The sequence below is a fragment of the Syngnathoides biaculeatus genome, chromosome 8 (genome assembly GCF_019802595.1).
Source record: "Syngnathoides biaculeatus isolate LvHL_M chromosome 8, ASM1980259v1, whole genome shotgun sequence".
NCBI lineage: Eukaryota > Metazoa > Chordata > Actinopteri > Syngnathiformes > Syngnathidae > Syngnathoides > Syngnathoides biaculeatus.
The window spans coordinates 22,406,326-22,426,144 of NC_084647.1; the positions used below are offsets into that span (position 1 = coordinate 22,406,326).

General features: G+C 43.7%; 2 protein-coding genes across 5 annotated transcripts; one reads left to right on the forward strand and one right to left on the reverse strand.

Moving 5' to 3' along the window:
- Window positions 1-1,528: 1,528 nt before the first annotated feature.
- Window positions 1,529-12,691, forward strand: lim2.3 (lens intrinsic membrane protein 2.3). 4 transcript variants are annotated; one of them, XM_061827445.1, is made up of 6 exons: window positions 1,529-1,653; window positions 6,630-6,816; window positions 7,839-8,014; window positions 11,679-11,828; window positions 12,350-12,484; window positions 12,562-12,691. In XM_061827445.1, the coding sequence occupies exons 1-6, from the start codon at window positions 1,596-1,598 to the stop codon at window positions 12,621-12,623; spliced, it is 768 nt and encodes a 255-aa protein (XP_061683429.1). In that variant the 5' UTR covers window positions 1,529-1,595; the 3' UTR covers window positions 12,624-12,691. The 4 variants fall into 4 exon arrangements, with proteins under 4 accessions (XP_061683429.1, XP_061683428.1, XP_061683431.1 ...); XM_061827444.1 differs by having other exon boundaries at window positions 1,567-1,653; window positions 6,627-6,816; XM_061827447.1 differs by lacking the exon at window positions 6,630-6,816 and having other exon boundaries at window positions 1,610-1,653.
- Window positions 12,692-13,823: 1,132 nt separating this feature from the next.
- On the reverse strand, window positions 13,824-19,797 carry hspa8b (heat shock protein family A (Hsp70) member 8b). The gene is made up of 9 exons (XM_061826428.1): window positions 19,637-19,797; window positions 18,180-18,389; window positions 17,900-18,105; window positions 16,127-16,279; window positions 15,464-16,019; window positions 14,994-15,196; window positions 14,731-14,929; window positions 14,323-14,555; window positions 13,824-14,229 (listed from the first exon to the last, which is right to left on the reverse strand). Exons 2-9 carry the CDS (start codon window positions 18,382-18,384, stop codon window positions 14,035-14,037), a joined length of 1,950 nt encoding a protein of 649 aa, XP_061682412.1. The 5' UTR covers window positions 18,385-18,389; window positions 19,637-19,797; the 3' UTR covers window positions 13,824-14,034.
- Between the last annotated feature and the right edge of the window lie 22 nt (window positions 19,798-19,819).

A 19,819-nucleotide genomic window follows, 5' to 3' on the forward strand; every position in this document is an offset into this window, starting at 1 on the left:
ACTTGCAAATCACTTCCATGGTATACACCATACAGTCCTGCTCTTACATTATAAGTTTCGGAATGGCCTGGCCCCGCTCGGCCTTGGCCTCGGCCTTCATTGTGTTTCCATTACAACAGGCATCGATCCAAAGTGGGAGGGAATGGAGCTGGATCGAGGAGGAGGTGACACTGACTGTCGTTCAATCTTCTGCCGGTATATTCAAAAATGTCTGAACTTCTATAGTCAACCACAGACTAACGCGGCATTCATTTCAACGTGCCCAGCGTGTACAGCGACGTTAAGACTAAGAATGAAAATTCTGAATTGAGGCAGGTTGATTGTGCAGGCTGATGAGCAACTCATGAAAACAGTCGCCTAATCACACTCAGATCGGGTTCAGCGCCATCGCTCGGTCTCCGGCTGGCTTAAGGTCCCATGATTGTGAAAGTGACAAATCATCACTCTTAAAGAATTGCCTACATGTGTCGGCCAATCAGAAGCCAGCGATGTCACGGCCATCCTCGGACCGCGTTTTAGAACCAGGTCCCAGGAGGTTCTGAAACTCGACGGAAATGGCACCGCTTGGTCTCGAAAAAGTAAAATGGAGAAACGACCACACGGGGTGAAGCGAGGCTGCTTGGGGGTGACGGCGGCACAATGGAAAGGGGACATATGTGCTGTCCCGCCACGGGCCCCTCCCCTCCATTGTGGGTCCAATTTCAATTTAAAGAGCAAACTGCAACATTGCAGTCAAAGCAATCTGCAGTTTATTCCCTCAAGTCCTCCTACTATCCAATTTAAATTCAATTCAGAAACAGACCAAACATTCAGCGTCAGACACAAATTTTTAACATCTTAAAAAACCCTAGAGCACATTCTATAAGGATAGATTTAACATCCCTGTTATTTTGGCTTCTGTGTATTTATGTGATAAGGTATTAAAAGCTGCCATGTGTTTTGTGCCGCCCTGTGTGTGCTGACAGCAGTGGGGGATTGGGGGTGGGGGGTAAGGATAGTGGGATGCAGCTGCCCGTCTGTCTGTGGTGAAGAAAGTGAGATTCAGCTGTCAGCCCCTGGTAACACCCCAGGCTCTGACCTTATGTGTCTGACAAAATACATATTTATCTCACCTACAATATGTTTAGCAGACCAGCTACATACACCAGAGGACTCTCAAAAACAGTCAAGACACATCTAGTTCAGGACCTTCCAAAATAAGACCTATAACACGTACAAATGACCCGGCTCATCAGTTTGTTTTCAAAATGAATTGTGGCCCTTGAGCACTTTGGTTTTCCTACGCATGCTGGTGCAAATTAGCGCCTGTTAGCACGCTGTCCATGCTGGGAGGGCTGAGGTGTTGACCTGTATGAAGACCTTGTCAGCACATTTCATTTGCCTGCGCGTGCGTGTGTGTGTGTGTGTGTGTTTGGATGTGTGTGCGTGTCTGTTTTGCCAAAGACCTTGAGATGGTCAGATGAAGTGAACTGCGGGGCTTTAATTATAGTGTAACCGGTCTGCAGCGAGGCCTTTATTAAAGCAGCACTCAGCATTTCACTTTCACTTCCTTTTTGCGTCCTCCATTGTGCTCAGCATTGTGCGACTTGCTTGCAATGAGCCGTGTACACGCGAGCCCTGCAGGAGCGCTGCGCCGCTGTCAATGTGATACCGGTAAGTTGATATAATGAGCCTCAATGAGGCTATTTGCCGTACATATCACTATTTCACATTCTACTTCTTCTCATGAGTTGAATTCAGGAACAGTCGCACGAGAGCCTAGACTTTGTTCAAAATGTTTTTGTTTCCTTCCATCACTTTTCTCCATAAGGGTCGTGGATGAGCCACGGCCTGCACTGCAAAAACTCAAATCCGACCAAGATCAAATCAAAGCAAAAATATTACTGTTATTCATCTGCCAAGATACTTTATAGTGAGACTTTCTTCGTGGAAGAGGAGTTCACTTTCCTCACATATTTTTTTTTCCCTAAAAGTCTCAATTTATTATTGGGATTTTATGCTATGAAGATACATTTTGCTTAAAATAACATAGCATAATTCTGCAGGCGTAGGAGGTAGAATAAACAAACTAGTTTGAAGACATCAGTGAGATTTTTCATGGCTGGCCATTTACTTTTTAGATATCTTGCCAAGTAAAATTTTTCTTTGATTGACAAATAATTGTGGCAAAATTAAATAACTTTCTAATTTCATGACTTTTTTTGTAAACCCTGGACTCGCCACTGGCCAATCCTAGGGCACAAATAGTGAACCATCCACATATTCAATTCATTCATTCATATACAATTGAGCGTTCAATGAACTTAACGTGGGCAGCACGAGAAGGTTGATGGATGTTGTGAGGGAAGACGTGAGGGCACTTGGCGTTAGAGAGGAGGATGCAGGAGATAGGCTGGTATGATGTGGGGACTCCTAAAGGGACAAGCTGAAAGAGAAATAATCATTATTATACTTTTTATTATTACATCATTTGGAAGTGCAGTAGATTTTTATGGTGGAAGTTCAGCCAAGGGGCGGCACCATGACTCAGTTGGTAAAGTGTTGGCCTCACAGTTCTGAGGTCCAGGGTTCGATCCCGGCCCCGCCTGTGTGGAGTTTGCATGTTCTCCCCGTGCCTGCGTGGGTTTTCTCCGGGCACTCCGGTTTCCTCCTACATGCCAAAAACATGCAACAACAATTGGACACTCTAAATTGCCCGTAGGTGTGATTGTGAGTGCATGCGACTGTTGCCTGTCTCTATGTGCCCTGTGATTGGCTTGCAACCAGTTCGGGGTGTACCCCGCCTCCTGCCTGATGACAGCTGGGATAGGCTCCAGCACTCCCCGCGACCCTCGTGAGAATAAGGGGCAAAGAAAATGGATGGACTTAATGTGCATGGGGTTTTTTTTTTGTTTGTTTTTAAATGTACAAATAAGATCCAGTTCTCGTGAAAAAAAATAAACATGAAAGCACAGGGAGAACAGACAAAGCCCGAAACCAAAAAGTAATTTGTAGGAAAAACTTATATTCATCATTATTAATTAACATCTTACAGGCTGACGCTGTGCAATATGGCTTTGCGTAAACTGTCTGGGAAAGTTGGGTTGGAGGAGTTAAAGATAACTTTATTATAATCCTTTATTCATTATTAAAAGGTCTGCACGATTAATATTTCTCAAATAAATGCCTGGAGTGAGAGAGCAGGATGATTAGTGTGTGTGAGAGCCGTGTGTGCGTGCGTGTGGGAGAGTCGCCGTCTGTTGTTCCACCCGCTCACCACATTACACTGCATCAGGTTCTTATCGAAAGAGAAGGAAGGAAGTAAGCAAGGAAGACAAAGTCTTTTATTGCATGTGTGAATGCTGCGTCCTCGTCTGGACATCTGGTGGTAGTGCATTCATTCAGTACACCGACACCAACCTTGGTCATCAGAGGTAGCGCGACTTCAAACTCAAACACGAAACCCAAACCCCAGGACGATGGAGGACAATGGCAAACTGGTTGGTTCAAAAGGCGAAGGTTCAAATCGGGGTTCCTATCTTCCTGTGTGGCGTTTGCATGTTCTCTCATGTGTCTTCGTCCAATGTTCCAAAAACTTGCACGACTCGAAAATTGTTGTGAGGGTGAAGGGTTGTGGGATAGGCTCCAGCACACCTGGACCCCAGTGAGGAGAAGTACTACACAAATAAGATGGATCCCTAACCCTCAATTTAACATCCTAAACCTGTCTTGCAACCTTGACTTAAAAATGTCATTTCAAATTCTAATTTTGTGTGGATTCCCCCAAGGAGTTTATTACCAAAGTTTGAAACCCTACTCCGAACTCAAGCCCCTAATTTGAAATCTTACTTTGAAACATGAACTCAAAATCCTATTTTGAAATGCTACTACTATGAAGAAATTCTAATCCAAATTTGAAGCCTAATCCCTAAATTGAAAGCCTACCCCACAATTGAAAACTGACTCAAAGCCTAATTCCTAACCCCAACTCTTGATTGAATACGTACCCCGAACTCAAAACCCTATTTTGAAATCCTAATTTGCCTATATGAAACCCAAACTTAATTTATTACTTGAAACCAGAACACAACCTCAAAACTCTTACTGAGACCTGAATCATTTAATTGGGGTCTGTTGCAGGACGCTTTTTTTCCCTCCGCATGTTCGTTTAATTTCGGGTAGTGAGAATGTTGGTTATTCAAATAAAGGCTGGATATGATGAACAGTTTCTTTGAAGATTTTACTTACAGAATATTCCGGGCACTTATGAGTTACGGACAATGCCATTAGAGAGCAGATCACAAGTGCGAAGGTACAGAGAAAGCATACATCCTTTATCTTGTCAGAAGGGCGGACCATTGGTGGTATCAAACCTGTGGCATGACATCGGGGCTTTCCATTTAGACAAAGGGTTTCTGTCTCAACCAGTCCTAGCTGGCAATGGATTATTACAAAGTGTCCAGTATGCAGTTCATCAAGGTTAGCCTACGTGCAGAGATGCGCTCAAGGACACATCTGACTACAGAGGAGAGCCCCACTGAGGACATGAGGAAATTATGGAGTCGTGACCAAATATGGGCATAAGACATACTTCAGGCCCTGACCCGAACTGGAAGCCTGAATTAGAAACCCTAAGTGACTTGAAACCCGACTCCGAATCCTTGCCTGTATTTCCATCCATCCATTTTCCTTGCCGCTTATCCTCACATGGGCCACGGGGAGTGCTGGAGCATATCCCAGCTGTCAACGGGCAGGAGGCGGAGTACACCCTGAATTAGTTGCCAGCCAATCGCAGCCCACATTGAGACAAACAGACGCACTCACAATCACACCTATGGGCAATTTAGACTGTCCAGTTAATGTTGCATGTTTTTTTGGGGGGATGTGGGAGGAAACCGGAGTGCCCGGAGAAAACCCACGCAGGCACGGGGAGAACATGCAAACTCCACACAGGCGGGTCCTGGGATTGAACCCGGGACCTCAGAAATGTGAGGCCAAGGCTTTCCCAACTGAGTCATGGTGCCGCCCCTTGCCTGAACTTCCACCATAAAAATCTACTGCACTTCCAAATGATGTAATAATAAAAAGTATAATTATGATTCTTTCCCTTTCAGCTTGTCCCTTTAGGAGTCCCCACATCATACCAGCCTATCTCCTGCATCCTCCTCTCTAACCCCAACTGTCCTCATGTCCTCCATCACAACATCCATCAACTTTTCTTTGGTCTTCCTCTCGCTTTTTTTGCCTGGCAGCTCCATCCTCAGCACCTTTCTACCAACGTAATCACTCTCTCGCCTCTGGACATGTCCAAACCATCGAAGTCTGCTCTCTCTAACCTTGTCTCCAAAACATCCAACTTTGGCTGTCCCTCTAATGAGCTCATTCCTAATCCTATCCAGCCTGCTCACTCCTTGTGAGAACCTCTACATCTTCATTTCTGCTATCTCTCGTACTTCCTCTTGTCGTCGCTTCAGTCCCACCGTCTCTAATCCGTACATCGTGGCTGGCCTCAACACGGTTTTATAAACTTGGCCCTTCATCCGACCAGAGATTCTTCTGTCACATAGAACAACAGACACCTTACGGCAGCTGTTCCAACCTTCTTGGACCCCTTTCATCACTTTCTTACCACACTCACCATTGCGCTGGATTGTTGGCCCCAAGTATTTAAAGTCCTCTGCCCTTGCTATTCTCTTCCCCCTTTGCAAGTTATTATTTCGAATAATTGTCATTCTTCTCTTTTCCAGTGCATCGTTCCAACTGTTCCTCCACCTGCTCCCTGCTTTCACTGCAGTTCACAGTCATTTGCAAACATCATGGTCCAAGGGGATTCCTGTCTAACCTCATCTGTCAGCCTATCCATTACCACTGCAAACAGGAAGGGGCTCAGTGCTGATCCCTGATGCAGTCCCACTCTAAATTTCAAATTTCAGCCTCATGACTCATTCGAAATCGTTTCACCTCGAAGACATTCTTAGCTAACGCTTCTTTTAAAACATTCCCTACTCAATTTCTCTTCCATCGACTCCATGGTAAAATGATGAAAACTTTTCCCAAAAACGTCTAACCTAATTGCCTTTCCACCTGGTCTACTGGACACACAATATATGAACCTCTCCTATTATAGTTCCAAACATTTAAATTTCACACATTCAGTTCCAGGCTTTGTGCTTTCCTCTTCTCTTTCTGCCGACGAATCCACTTTCCTCCTCTCCTTTGTCTTCGACCAACAGTAGTCAAACTTCCACTGACGCCCAGCAGGTTAATGGTGCCGGGTAGGCGGACGTCGTTAACCCGGGCCACGACCGATCCGGGATGTAATTCTTTAGATGAAAGCTCATATTTGTTTGGCAGAATTTTAAGACCGATGCCCTTCCTGACGAAACCCTCTGCATTTATCTGGGCTTGGGACCGGCCTACAGTTTGGACTGGCGTGTACCCCAGTAGGGTTGCATTGGTTGCACATAATAATAATTATGGAGTATATAAGGAGAAGTACAGCAAGTCCAGGTCAAAATTGAAAAGCAATTGCAATAATAAATTAATAGTGGAGGTGTTTGTGGCATTTTCAGCATTTTGAATGGAAACCGTGCAGTCATCACTTTGGAGGGTGACGTGCGCTCGCTTTGACGATTTTGTGTTTTCAGCAGATTCCCTCCGACAACAAAAGCGCACACACACGCATGCGCCGTTGCTGGTGGCGCGGCCGAACGTTCGCCTGCGTTTCCTTTCTGAAAACAAAACTTTCCCGACGCTCGCATCCACACTCGGTCGGCCTCGTCTGCACTCGGACGGCACAGAAGAATCGGACCGTCGCTCCGGGTCGCCTTTGGGAAGGTAGCCACATAAACAAGGTCGGAAAACTTGCAATTTGGCATGTAGTCTCATCGTTTTATTTTATACTCATAGTAAAGTTGGCTATTTAAAATACAATTCTCAAAAAAAATTCTGAATTTGTTTTTTTTTTTTTTTTTTACCATTTGTCCCTGCAAAAGAGGACATTCATTGAATGAAAAAAAATGTGTAACGTATTTTTTAAATCTTCATTCAAAATATTACATTTATTTTATATTAAAATGCTCCTCTACGAGGGTTTTAACTGCAGCAATTTCAAAATATCTGCTTGTCTTCGGAAAATGTTATTTTTTTCCTAAAAACATTTAAATTTCTCTGATTTTATTCCTGCGAGTATCTTTTTGAAAATTAAAACTTTAAATTCTAAACATTCCAGTTATTTTTCAGAAAAAGCTATTTTTCCTGCAACATTCAGAAATAGGAAATATGTTCTGTTTTTCCTATTCTTTTTGGAAACAATTCTGAGAAAAGTTTTTTTTTCCTCTTTATATCGTACGCTGGTTTTTGTTTTTACATTTCCTTGATATTCATTTTATAGTATTTCTCATGGGGATTTTTTTTAACTTAATTTGTTTTTATTTTAACATTACATTCAAGTCCTCACAAAATTGCATTGAAAATGTTTTTTTTTCTAAAATCCATCCATCCATCCTAAATATTAAGCTTATTTGTCAGGAATTTTTTTTAAAGAAATTCATACAAGTGACATGTGCCAATTACTTACAGAACTATCCCCAGACTTATTATTAGTATTAAAATACATTTTATAATAATTACATCATTTAAAAAAGAAAACTATATATTAAAAATTATACACTGTATTACTCCAAGAGGAATTTCTTTCAGGTGTCTATTTTTTAACATAAATTGAGCAAATTCTCCCTTTTGTTGCCCGAAAAAAGTCCAATACCTGCAATCTATTTACCAGACACCTCATTAGGTACACATGAATAATAGGAGCTGTTGTCTGAAGTACATTTTCTGTGTGTGCGCGGGTGTATCAGTATGTACAGCTTCATGGGAGGCGGCTTGTTCTGCGCCGGAGTGGGAAACATTCTCCTGATCGTCTCCACGGCAACCGACTATTGGATGCAGTATCGCCACTCCAGCAACTACATGCATCAGGGCCTTTGGCGCTACTGTGTGCCCGGCAAGTGCATGACACACACCGACAGCATCGGTAAGACCAAACCTCACACACGTTCAAATGAAAAGCGACGACATCGTAGTCATACAAGAAAAAACATACATAAATATTACACACACAAAAATATTCAAATTATTTTAATGATGCAAAATTCCATCCATCCATTTTCAACTGCTCATCTGAGGTCAGGTCACGGGCGCAGTAGCTTTACAGGGACATCCAGACTTTCCTCTCCCCAAACACTTCATCCCGCTCTTCCCGGGGGATCCCGAGGTGTTCCCAGACCAGCCATTAGATGTCCTGGGTCATCACCGGCGTTTCCTCCCGATGGGACGTGGCCGGAACACCTCTCCAGGGAGCCGTCCGGGAGGCATCCCGATCAGATGCCCCAGCCACCTCATCTGGCTCCTCTCAATGTGGAGGAGCAGCGGCTCGACACTGATCCCCTCCCGGATGACCGAGCTTCTTACCCTCTCTCTAAGGGAGAGCCCGGACACCTTGTGGAAGAAACACATTCCGGACGCTTCAATCCGGGACGAGGGTAGGGACGTAGGGCGCTTTGCCTTTCAACTTAACTTGCTCTTTACTACAACGGACTGATATAAAATCCACATCACCGCAGACGCTTCACCAATCCGCCTGTCGCTCTCCCGCACCATTCTTCCCTCACTCGTGAGCAAGACCCCAGGATACTTTAATTCCTCATAATGGAGCAGGATCTCATCCTCGACCTGGAGAGGGCTTGCCGCCGTTTTCCAACATAGGACCATGGTCTTAGATTTGGAGGTTCTGATTCTCATCCCAGCCGCTTCACACTCGGCTGCGAACCGCTCCAGTGAGAGTTGAAGATCACGGCTTGATGAAGCCAACAGAACCGCATCATCTGTAAAAAGCAGAGATGCAATACTGAGCCCATCAAACCAGACCCCCTCTATGCCTCGGCTGAGCCTGGAAATTTTGTCTGTAAAAGTTATGAACAGCATCGGTGACAAATGGCTGCCTTGGCACAGTCCAATCCCCACTGGAAACAAGTCCAACTGACTCCTGGCAATGCAGCCCAATGTCTGACACCACTCTTAAAGTGACTGGACAGCCCGTATTGGGGGATTCGTTACCCTATACTTCCAAAGCACCCCCACAAGGCTCCCCGAGGGACACGGTCAAACGCCTTCTACCAGTACACAAAAAACACATGTAGACTGCTTGGGCGTACTCTCGTGCAACCTCGAGGATCCCGCCGAGGTTGAAGAGCTGGTCCGCTGTTCAACAGCAAGGACGAAAAGCACACTGCAAGTCTAAAATCTGAGATTTAACCTGCCGACGGACCCTCATCTCCAGCATCCAGGGAGGCTGAAGAGTGTGATCCCACTGTAGTTGGAACACACCCTCCGGTCCTCGTTCTTCAAAAGGGGGATACCACCCCAGTCTGCCAATCCAGAGGCACCGTTCTGGATGTCTATGCAATGTTGCAGAGGCGTGTCAACCAACATTCACCCCGGGGAAGTGTCCACCAAAGAACTTTTAAACCACCTCGGTGACCTCAACCACAGAGGTAGGAGAGTCCGGCTCAGGAAATTGAATACAGAAAAAAAAAAAATACAAATACTCTATGTGTGTAAATGCAGAAAAATAACAATATAGTGTTCCCCTGTTATTCATGTGGGTTACGTTCCTTACACCCCCACGGATAGTATAGTTATGATATGTACCATACTTTTGCAAGCATAAAATACACTTAAGTCTTGAATTTTTTCCAAGATGGACAGTATATTTTATATGCACAAATGTAGTGTGTCTTGTCCAATAAAGTAGACTTGAACACACTGGTTACACTGTTAGCATTTATGCTAACACACGTTTCAGCATGCGCATAAGCTACCATATGATGGCGCTCACAAGGCAGAGAGGAAGAATTGCTTTTGACATTTGTAAGCAGAAGAAGCTCACATTGCCCCACACACTGCCTGTTTTGTGTCAATTGTTTCTTGAGTCATTCTTTTATTTGTTTTATTCTTTGCTAGTCATGCTATTCTGTTTGGTGTGGTGTTATAATTTTAGTTTCGATGTGAAACGGTGACTGCGTAGAACATCGTTAGTCACGGCCTGCCTGCCTACACAGGCAGTGTGTGGGTCAATGTAAGCTGCTTCAGCTTACGGATGTAAAATGCAATTCTTTCACTGCCTCGTGAGCGCCATCATAAACTAGCATATGTACACGCTAATACACGTGCTAGCATACATTTAGACCAGAGGTCGGGAACCTTTTCGACTGAGACAGCCATAAAGGCCAAATATTCTAAAATGTCATTTGAAAAGACCCATACAGTATTTTAAAAACTAAGTACAGGTGTATTTGCGCATTTATGTAAGACCAACGTTTTGAGAGTACAATAAGTCTCTGAATTAAATGCCATTGCTATGCTGATGCTAACCAACGATGACAAAAGTACTTCTTAACATGAATGTGACTTCTGGTGCTGCACAGTGTTGCTGATGGCTTCATAGTCTGTTTCATACGTCATTAAATGAAACGTCATGCAAGCGTTGAGACTTCCGTCCGTTTATCGTGAACGTAATTGAGTTTTGATTTGCCATCACGATGGTGCGATGGAGAACGGTTCTTGCCGACAAAGGCGTGTCTTTATCTTGTCTATCTTATCTTTATCTTGTTTTTATGCTAAGTTGTCAAAATGTTTATTGGCAAAATCAAGTACGAATGCTTTGGCATACTCCCCATCTCTGAATGTAGACACACAGCAGAACCCTCCCACTCCACAAAGGCTGTCCATTCTTGTCGAAAACTTCGGTACTCCTCGTCTTTTTTTTTGTCAAAAGGCTTTCCATAATTAGTTCTTCCGACACCATCTGCGTTCAACCCTTCTGCACCTGCGCACATGGACTGCCACACCAAACTACGGCAAATCCACTAGGACAAACTATATCTGCGTCATTTGCGGTGCCTGCACGGCAGATATCACATGTACAGTATGTCATTATGAAGGCTCTGCGAACCATATGCGAACATCAAAAGAGTCAGGTATGGCTCGTGAGCCATAGGTTCCCGACACCTGCACTACACCATCAGTGCCCAAAAATACAAATATTAAAAAAAATGTGTAATCTAACAACACAATTTCAGGCAAAAAAAAAAAAAAAAAACAACCTCAAACCCATCCTTGCATTGATTTAAGTACCGCTTATTTTCACTGTAAAATTTATGAACAAAGGAAATTGATATAAACACCACAATATTACATGATGAATGATACACATTTTAAGTAAAGCAAATGCATGTCACTGCTAATTATTAGACAAAATATTATAATGGCAAAAACAAACAATATAGCAAATGTAGAGCAAAAGTATCGAAAATAAAATTGGCTGAAATACTAAAATCTTAAACACAAATGAGGTATATAAATACAAAACGACAAAGGAAATTTGTGAGATTAAAAAAAAACAACAAATTGACCCAGTTTAAAGAATATTGGAAGACAAAAATGCTAGAAAATACACAAATAATAATAAAAAAAATGTACGGTTCCACAAGTAATTCCATAAAGTCCAAAAATAATAGACTACAAATACACATTGATAAGGTAAAAAAAAAAAAAAAAAAAATGGAAATTCCTCGAAAGTCGCGTCACTGGCTCTGTTGGCTCGGAATTGCTGACGACGTTGTGCAAAATGTCGACAGCGTACTGGGACGCCACGCGGGCCTTCATGATCCTGTCCCTGCTGGCGTGCTTCATCGGCATCGTCATCGGGGTCATGGCCTTCATCCACTACTCGTCTTTTGACGGCTTCGACAAGACCTTCGCCGCCGGAATCCTCTTCTTCATTTCCTGTGAGCTTCTTTCCTTCCTCGTGTTCCTTCTTCCATCGCTTCTTCTTTTTTTGTTTTGGTTTTTTTCCTTATCTGTTGTGATTGGTTGATAGGTCAAGCAGAACGTAGAATCTGCATCCCTTTTCTCCCAGAACAGTTTTACTGTGCAACTATATTTTTTGAACTTGAACTTTGTTAAAATCTTTGTAAATAACATTTCCAACATGTTTTTCTCAAAAGTTTCAGTGTTTTTTTTTTTTTTTGGGATGGTGAATGCATTTTTTTTGTCAAAAGAAATTATGAAAATTATCAAAATATTGTTTTCTTTGTGGGGAAAAAAAGTTCTCAATTTTTTTTCCTGAAAGAAAAAAGGTTACGCAGATATTTTCTCAGGGAAAAAAAAAAAATATATATATATATATATATATATATATGCCCTTTTGTGATTACACCTTCATTTTTCTCCCCCAAACTTGTCATACTTTGATAAATATTTTCTTCCAACTGGCTCTCTCTGGGCTTGTCTTGCACTCGGGTTTCAGGTTTCTTCGTGCTGCTGGCCATGGCGGTGTACACGGGGGTGACGGTCAACTACTACGGCAAGCGCTACGGGAGCTGGCGCTTCTCCTGGTCCTACATCATGGGCTGGGTGGCCGTGGTGCTCACCTTCTTCTCAGGTCACACACCCCGAACCCCACCCCCGTCATTATTATCATGATGATGATGATCATCACGCGCTGTTTGTTATGTGCAGGTATCTTCTACATGTGCGCCTACCGCATGCACGAATGCCCCCGGAATTCCAACTCGCGCTGACCTCCACGAGACACCCACGTGAACCCCACCATCAATTCCTCTTCCTCTTTAAGACTCATGAATATTCATCAGCAAGCTCAATAAATCACTAAGTGCATCTGACTGTTTTCCATGTTGTTGTCTTCAAGAAAAGAGTTCTCTGGGTTCTGTTTTCATTTTTTTTTTTTTAAAAAAGGCATATGATTGCTGAAAAAATTGTGACAAGGAAACATCTTTTTCCTTCCTTGAAAATTTCACCTCACCTTTATATTGTAAATTTTGCTTTTTTATTCTAATCCTGACTTTATTCTGTAGCTTCAGTTTTTCTTCTTGACTGCTTTCCCCTCTAAATTCTGTAACATTGTTTTCCACAGAAACTACTTTTAATGGATTTTTTGGTATACAGAATATCAAAGCCCACACTAATATTTCTGCCAGTTATGGAGTGGGTGGGAGAAAAAATATTCCTTTCTCCTGAGCACAATTTTACTTGAAAATTTCAGGGCCATTTTTATTTTTAAAGTACTTGTGAACATGTCCATGGGGTTCTTACAAAAAATTTAATTGTATGGATGTTTCACTTGGAAAGAAAAAAAAAAAAACCACCACTTTAGTCTGGATACCTTGACAATGTTAGAACCTTCAATGATCTTAGCTGATGCAACAAATTGGCTTACTTGACAGAAAAGATGCATTTTATGCTGTCACTTCAAAAAAAAAAAAAAGGCAATGGGAGAAAAAAGGCCTCCAAATAATGAATTATAAGTATCCTTGTCTATTTATTTTAAATATCTTAAAAAAAAAAAAAAAAAATAGGTGGAGCAACTGATTAGGGCAGTGCCCTCACAGTTCTGAGGACCAGGGTTCAATGCCAGCCCGGCTTGAGTGGAGTTTACGTAGTCTCCCCATGCCAATGCGGGTTCTCTCGGGGTACTCAGTTTCCTCCCACATCACCAAAACATGCCTTCATTGCAGACTCAATTGCCCACAAGTGTGATTGCAGTCTGTCGCCATGTACTCCTTTCAGTCCAGTTATATAGCTTATTACCCAACAGCTCAGATTGTGCTCATAATTCTCACTTTACCCATTTATACCACAATGCGTTTGAGAAAACCACATTTCTTGCATGAGACCGACTAAAGAGTACTATTCACACAACAGGGGGGAAAAAAGTACCTCTAAAATCTAGGAAATGTGGTGGCACAGAGGACAATGACAACTTTCATGATTTTGTGTGATTTTATTCCGGAAAACAAGTTTTGCAGTGAAAAAGACCCAGAATGGAATTGAAAGTGCAATGCCAGAGTTGGTTTGTGTGCCAAGAGAGCCCAAAGCCAATGGAAGTTCCTCAAAGCCATGACCAAGAGCACGAGTGTCCGAAGATGTTGACAGTTAAGGCATAGAACATTGCTGTAGTGGACCGATTTGGATTTAGTCCACCTCTTCAATGGTGGGGCCGGAAGAGGCTGAGCCCCCTCCAGGAGCACCCCCTGCTCCGGGGAAAGCACCGCCGCCCGGCATCCCTCCTGGCATGCCGCCTGCCCCTTGGTACAGCTTGGTCATGACAGGGTTGCACACCTTTTCCAGCTCCTTCTGCTGGTGGTCAAACTCCTCCTTCTCTGCAGACTGAGTGGAATAGAGGTGGGAAAGGAAAAGGAAAATAAATCATTGGAAACTACTCTCAAATGTCACAAATGGGAGGTCTCATCTGTACTGCACCTGGTTCTTGTCTAGCCAGCTGATGACCTCGTTGCACTTGTCCAGAATCTTCTGCTTGTCTTCATCACTGATCTTGTCCTTGAGCTTGTCATCCTCCACGGTGGACTTCATGCTGAAGGCGTAAGACTCCAGGCCATTTTTGGCAGCCACCTTCTCCCTCTGCACATCGTCCTCAGCCTTGTACTGCTCCGCCTCGCGCACCATGCGGTCGATGTCGTCCTTGCTCAGACGACCTGAGGGCAAAAGGTCACCGATTACTCCTCAAATGCAAGACGTCAGCCTCCTGAGTGCATTGAAACCTATCGCAACTTTTTTTAGGTTTGTGGTGTACCCAGCCCATCAACATCGCTGTAGTACCATCCATAAATTTTCAAGCATGATATGGCCTGTTTTTGGTGTAGTGCTGACCTTTGTCATTGGTGATTGTGATCTTGTTTTCCTTGCCGGTGCTCTTGTCAGCTGCGCTCACATTCAAAATGCCGTTGGCGTCGATGTCGAAGGTCACCTCAATTTGGGGGACGCCGCGGGGGGCAGGGGGGATCCCGGCAAGTTCAAACTTCCCCAGAATGTTGTTGTCTTTGGTCATGGCCCTTTCACCCTCAAACACCTGCAGGTGTCAGCCATTCTAATTATTTCATTCATACCGCAAGGCTGGAAGGTGCTGGTCGTACCTGGATGAGCACGCCGGGCTGGTTGTCAGAGTAGGTGGTGAACACCTGCATCTGCTTGGTGGGGATGGTCGTGTTCCTCTTGATGAGCGCGGTCATGACGCCGCCGGCCGTCTCGATGCCCAGAGACAAGGGGGTCACGTCGAGCAGGAGCAGGTCCTGAACATTCTCGGACTTGTCGCCAGACAGAATGGCAGCCTGTACAGCTAAAAAAAAAAAAAAAAAAAAAAGAAAACTTCGGTTACAAAGACTGGAGCGAACTAATGAAAAACTTGAACTAGCAACTCGAGCATCTTAAAGCGCAGAGCAACCCAAGTTTCAATCAATTATAGCAGCTGACTTATGTAGTTGATTTAAAAAAAAAAAAAAAAAAAAAGTTCATTAACCACATTTGAAATTTGTAAAGGTGGAATTCAATGAGCAACAGGAAGGCTTCCATTTGATTTTGTTTTTCCAAAATGTATACATCATACCTGCACCATACGCCACAGCTTCATCGGGATTGATGCTCTTGTTCAGTTCTTTCCCGTTAAAGAAGTCCTGCAGCAGCTTCTGGATCCTGGGAATACGGGTGGAGCCTCCCACCAGGACGATTTCGTGGACGGCGGACTTGTCCAGCTTGGCGTCCCGCAGCGCCTTCTCCACGGGCTCCAGGGTGCCGCGAAACAGGTCCCCGTTGAGCTCCTCGAAGCGGGCCCTGGTGACCGAGGTGTAGAAGTCGATGCCCTCGAACAGCGAGTCGATCTCGATGTTGGCCTGCGAACTGGAGGACAGAGTGCGCTTGGCTCTCTCGCAGGCCGTGCGCAGACGTCGCACCGCGCGCTTGTTGTCGCTGATGTCCTTCTTGTGCTTGCGCTTGAACTCTGTGATGAAGTGGTTGACCATGCGGTTGTCGAAGTCCTCACCACCCAAGTGAGTGTCGCCCGCAGTCGACTTGACCTCAAAGATGCCGTCCTCGATGGCCAAGATGGACACGTCGAAGGTGCCGCCGCCCAAGTCAAAGATGAGGACGTTCCTTTCTGTGCCGACCTGAAAAAAAAAAAAAAAAAAAAAATTATAATAAAATAAATTTGAAAAAAAGGGGGTGGGGGGGTGGCATTAGTCTTGAATCAAATTGCTACAAAGGATCGCCTCACCTTCTTGTCTAGGCCGTATGCGATGGCCGCAGCGGTGGGTTCGTTGATGATACGAAGGACGTTGAGCCCGGAGATCGTTCCGGCGTCTTTTGTTGCCTGACGCTGAGAGTCGTTGAAGTAAGCTGGTACGGTCACCACGGCACTCGTTACAGGCTGAGAGGAGCAAAATGCTAAAGTCACTACAAGTGTGCTGCACGGAAAAAGGTCAGCGACAATGTACAACTTGACTGGTTTGGAAAGCTTTTAGCCCGACGAGCATCAGAGCAAGTCACATTTTTCCAATAATTGTACTTTTTGCAAAAGTACCTGTACAAACGTTTTCTGGAACCGTGCACAATTGCTCTAGGACTTTTTAAATAGTGATTCCAAATATGGACCACTCTTCAAGGGCCTGTAGTGGTTTTGGTAGTGTAAATCGTTTGGTCTTAATTCAACATTTAAACTGTGCGTTGGGTAAAGTGCTAACATCAGCACCTGGAACCAACTAGCTTGCTAGCTGCACCTTTTTATTATTGAAGGTAGTGTTTTCTCTGAGCTCTTCCTGCTAGCACCTTAACATGGGCAAAGTCAATGGGTGGGGCCCAGAGGGTAGTCACAGCCATCCTGGTTATTTTCAGCATACCTGCTGGCCACTCTATACATATATACACATATATATATATATATATATATATACACACACATATATATATATATTTTTTTTTTTTTTAACATTCTATCTTTCTGCCATCCCAGCACATACAATGAGTTTGACTGCTTTGCTACGTACACTGTGATCAGGCATTTAGACTACAATTAGGTACCTTATATCACTTGAATTTCAGTGTATGACTAAACATTTAACTCCAATGCTTAACGGTTGGAAGTCATCTTACTGTGATGTAAACTGATGCCATGCTGTTAATTGACCCCTCCGTGGATATTGCGCAATCCGCGTCACTGACCAATCAGAGGCCAGAGATCTGCATAAACCAAAGCCCGTTTTTGCTCCCGCCATTTTCTCAAACGACATTGCATGGTCCAGTATAGGTTTTGTGAACGTTTTATCGCATATTGGGTTATTTAACAAAAAATATGGTTAAGAGGTGTAGTCACGGACTTTGTAATAGTGACGACAGGTATCCTGAAAGGCTAGTTGGTGGAGTTCGATTGGTACCCTTTCCAAAACCGAAGACCCAGTACGCAAAATGCCTTCGATGGATCAAACTTTGTGGAAGACCACATTATCAACTAAATCCAACTAATATCAACCGGAACAGATATGTTTGCACGAAGGTATGCCCTATATTTGATTTTCAATACATGTCTCGTATAAATGAATTCGAAGTTCTTCGCTAGCATAACCCTGCTGCGCGTGAACGATTGACACACTTATTCTTTGAGAGATATTTAGCGATGATCGGACTGCACAAACGTGTCGCTTTCTTGCTGGCTCGCGGCCGAAGCTTAACCAGACTGTTTGCACGAAGATATGCCCTAAATTTGATTTTTAATACAAGTCTCGTATAAATGAAGGGTCGTTCTTCGCTAGCATAACATTGCTACGTGTGAATGATTGAATGAAATCAGAAGCATGGCGACTCTCAGTTCAGAATGTATTGTATTGTATTTGCCATTTTTACTGTTTGTCTTACGTCAGCGCACGTGGCGTGACGTCACTTCAGGAGGCGTGGTTAAGTGCCCTGTACGGAGGGGTCAATTTTTGATGCAAAACTAATCTTTACAAAGATCAGAAAATGTGTTTCACCAAAATAAAAGCACGTGCATCCATACCTTGCCAAGGTATGCCTCTGCAATCTCCTTCATTTTAAGGAGCACCATGGAGGAGATCTCCTCAGGGAAGAAGGTCTTTGTCTCGCCCTTGTACTCCACCTTGACCTTGGGGCGCGTGTTATCGTCGATGACAGTGAAGGGCCAGTGCTTCATGTCAGACTGAACCACACCATCGTTAAAGTGCCGGCCGATGAGTCGCTTGGCATCTGAGCAGGAAGTTTGAAAAGAAAAAATTATACAGGAATGGGGGAGGAGAAGACAGTGTTCAAGTGTTTCATACCAAATACTGTGTTGGTAGGGTTCAGGGCAACTTGGTTCTTTGCTGCATCTCCAATCAATCTCTCTGTGTCTGTAAAGGCAACATAGCTAGGCGTCGTCCTGTTGCCCTGGTCATTGGCAATGATTTCCACTTTGCCGTGCTGGAACACGCCGACACAGGAGTAGGTGGTGCCCAGATCAATACCGACTGCTGGTGCTTTGGCCATGGTCTCTGAGGAGATTAAGGAGAGAAAACAGCTCTGTCATAAGAGTGCAAGAACCTTTTTTTTTCCCCCCAAACCACTTACCAAAACCAGTTCTAGTTTCACTTTTAAGGTCGTACTAAAATGATATTTCCACTTTACATAAAATTTAAAAATTAAATGAACTAAATGAGCAGTAAGCAAAAAAATCGTGAAAATCCATTTATAGATTAATTACTGTATGCACTTCCTATCATCTAATAGAGGATTTTTTTGTTCTGTCTGTCATTGTGCCTCACTGGCATAAATAGATGAATAAAGATACATTATTTTTTGGAATTACATAAAACTGGACAACTTCCCCAGCACACGGTTTGGGAATCACTGGATTAAGACGATTATGGAAAGACTACATATACTACATTCCCCCATCAAAAGAACTCAAAAACCAAAGACAGCATCACAGGCCACTGCAAGGTGAGTTTTTGTTGAATGTAGAATTTACTGCATTCGTTAATAACAGCCAAATTAATCAGCTTTCTCTAAAAAGGTGCCACATAAAACGACATCTTACTAGTTCCACCAACTAATGTCAAGTTTCTCAAATGGGGGCGGATTGCTGGCCAACTGCGCATGCGAGTTTTTTTTCCTCCCGTATTCTTCCTTGGCCAGCACTCAAAGTCGTTTGCAGGGTGGGGCTCCTCACTTCCTCGACGCCAATAACTTTCTCGAACATTCCTTCCCGTTGCGTAACATTGCTCAATAAGAGAGGTCGACGCGACGTCCATTTGGGAAATACTGACCACAGACTGACACTAAGTACGTCATTCAAGTTGATACGCGATCTTTGATACTAAGCGACAGAACACAACTTTAGGAACGGGGGTTCACTTCAACATTTCAAGTTTGTTGCATTACGGCTAAAAACGTGGGGGATTAACAAAAAGAAAAAAATACACTTGTTTGCAGAAAATACAATTGTTCACTTTTGGAAGATCAACCATATTAGTGTACAAGTTCCAAAAGTCATTTTGTCGTCTCCCCGTCCTTACGCCTTAAGATAAATTGACAAAAAGTATTCGAATATTTGTCGGGCCACCAGTTCAGAAAAATTCACCGAAAATGCCATTTTGTCCCCACCCCACGTGGCCAGCTATCGATGCCAACTTCCGTAATGTCGGCTTTTTAACATTCAAAGACTCACAAACTAGTGGAGTAAACACAAAATAATAAGAATAATAATCAAACGCACATTAACATGGCAGTGAGTACTCACATCTTTTTAAGGTGACGTTGTACTTTGAGGCCTCTGCGGTGATGTTGGCCCGGTCCAGGAACGAACCGGCGACGTGCAGAACGAAGACGAGGAACTAAAGAAAGGAGCAATTGGACTCGTCCGCTTCCTTTAATGCCGCCATAGAAGGCTCCAGAAGGATAGGCGTGGGCATGGACACCCGCG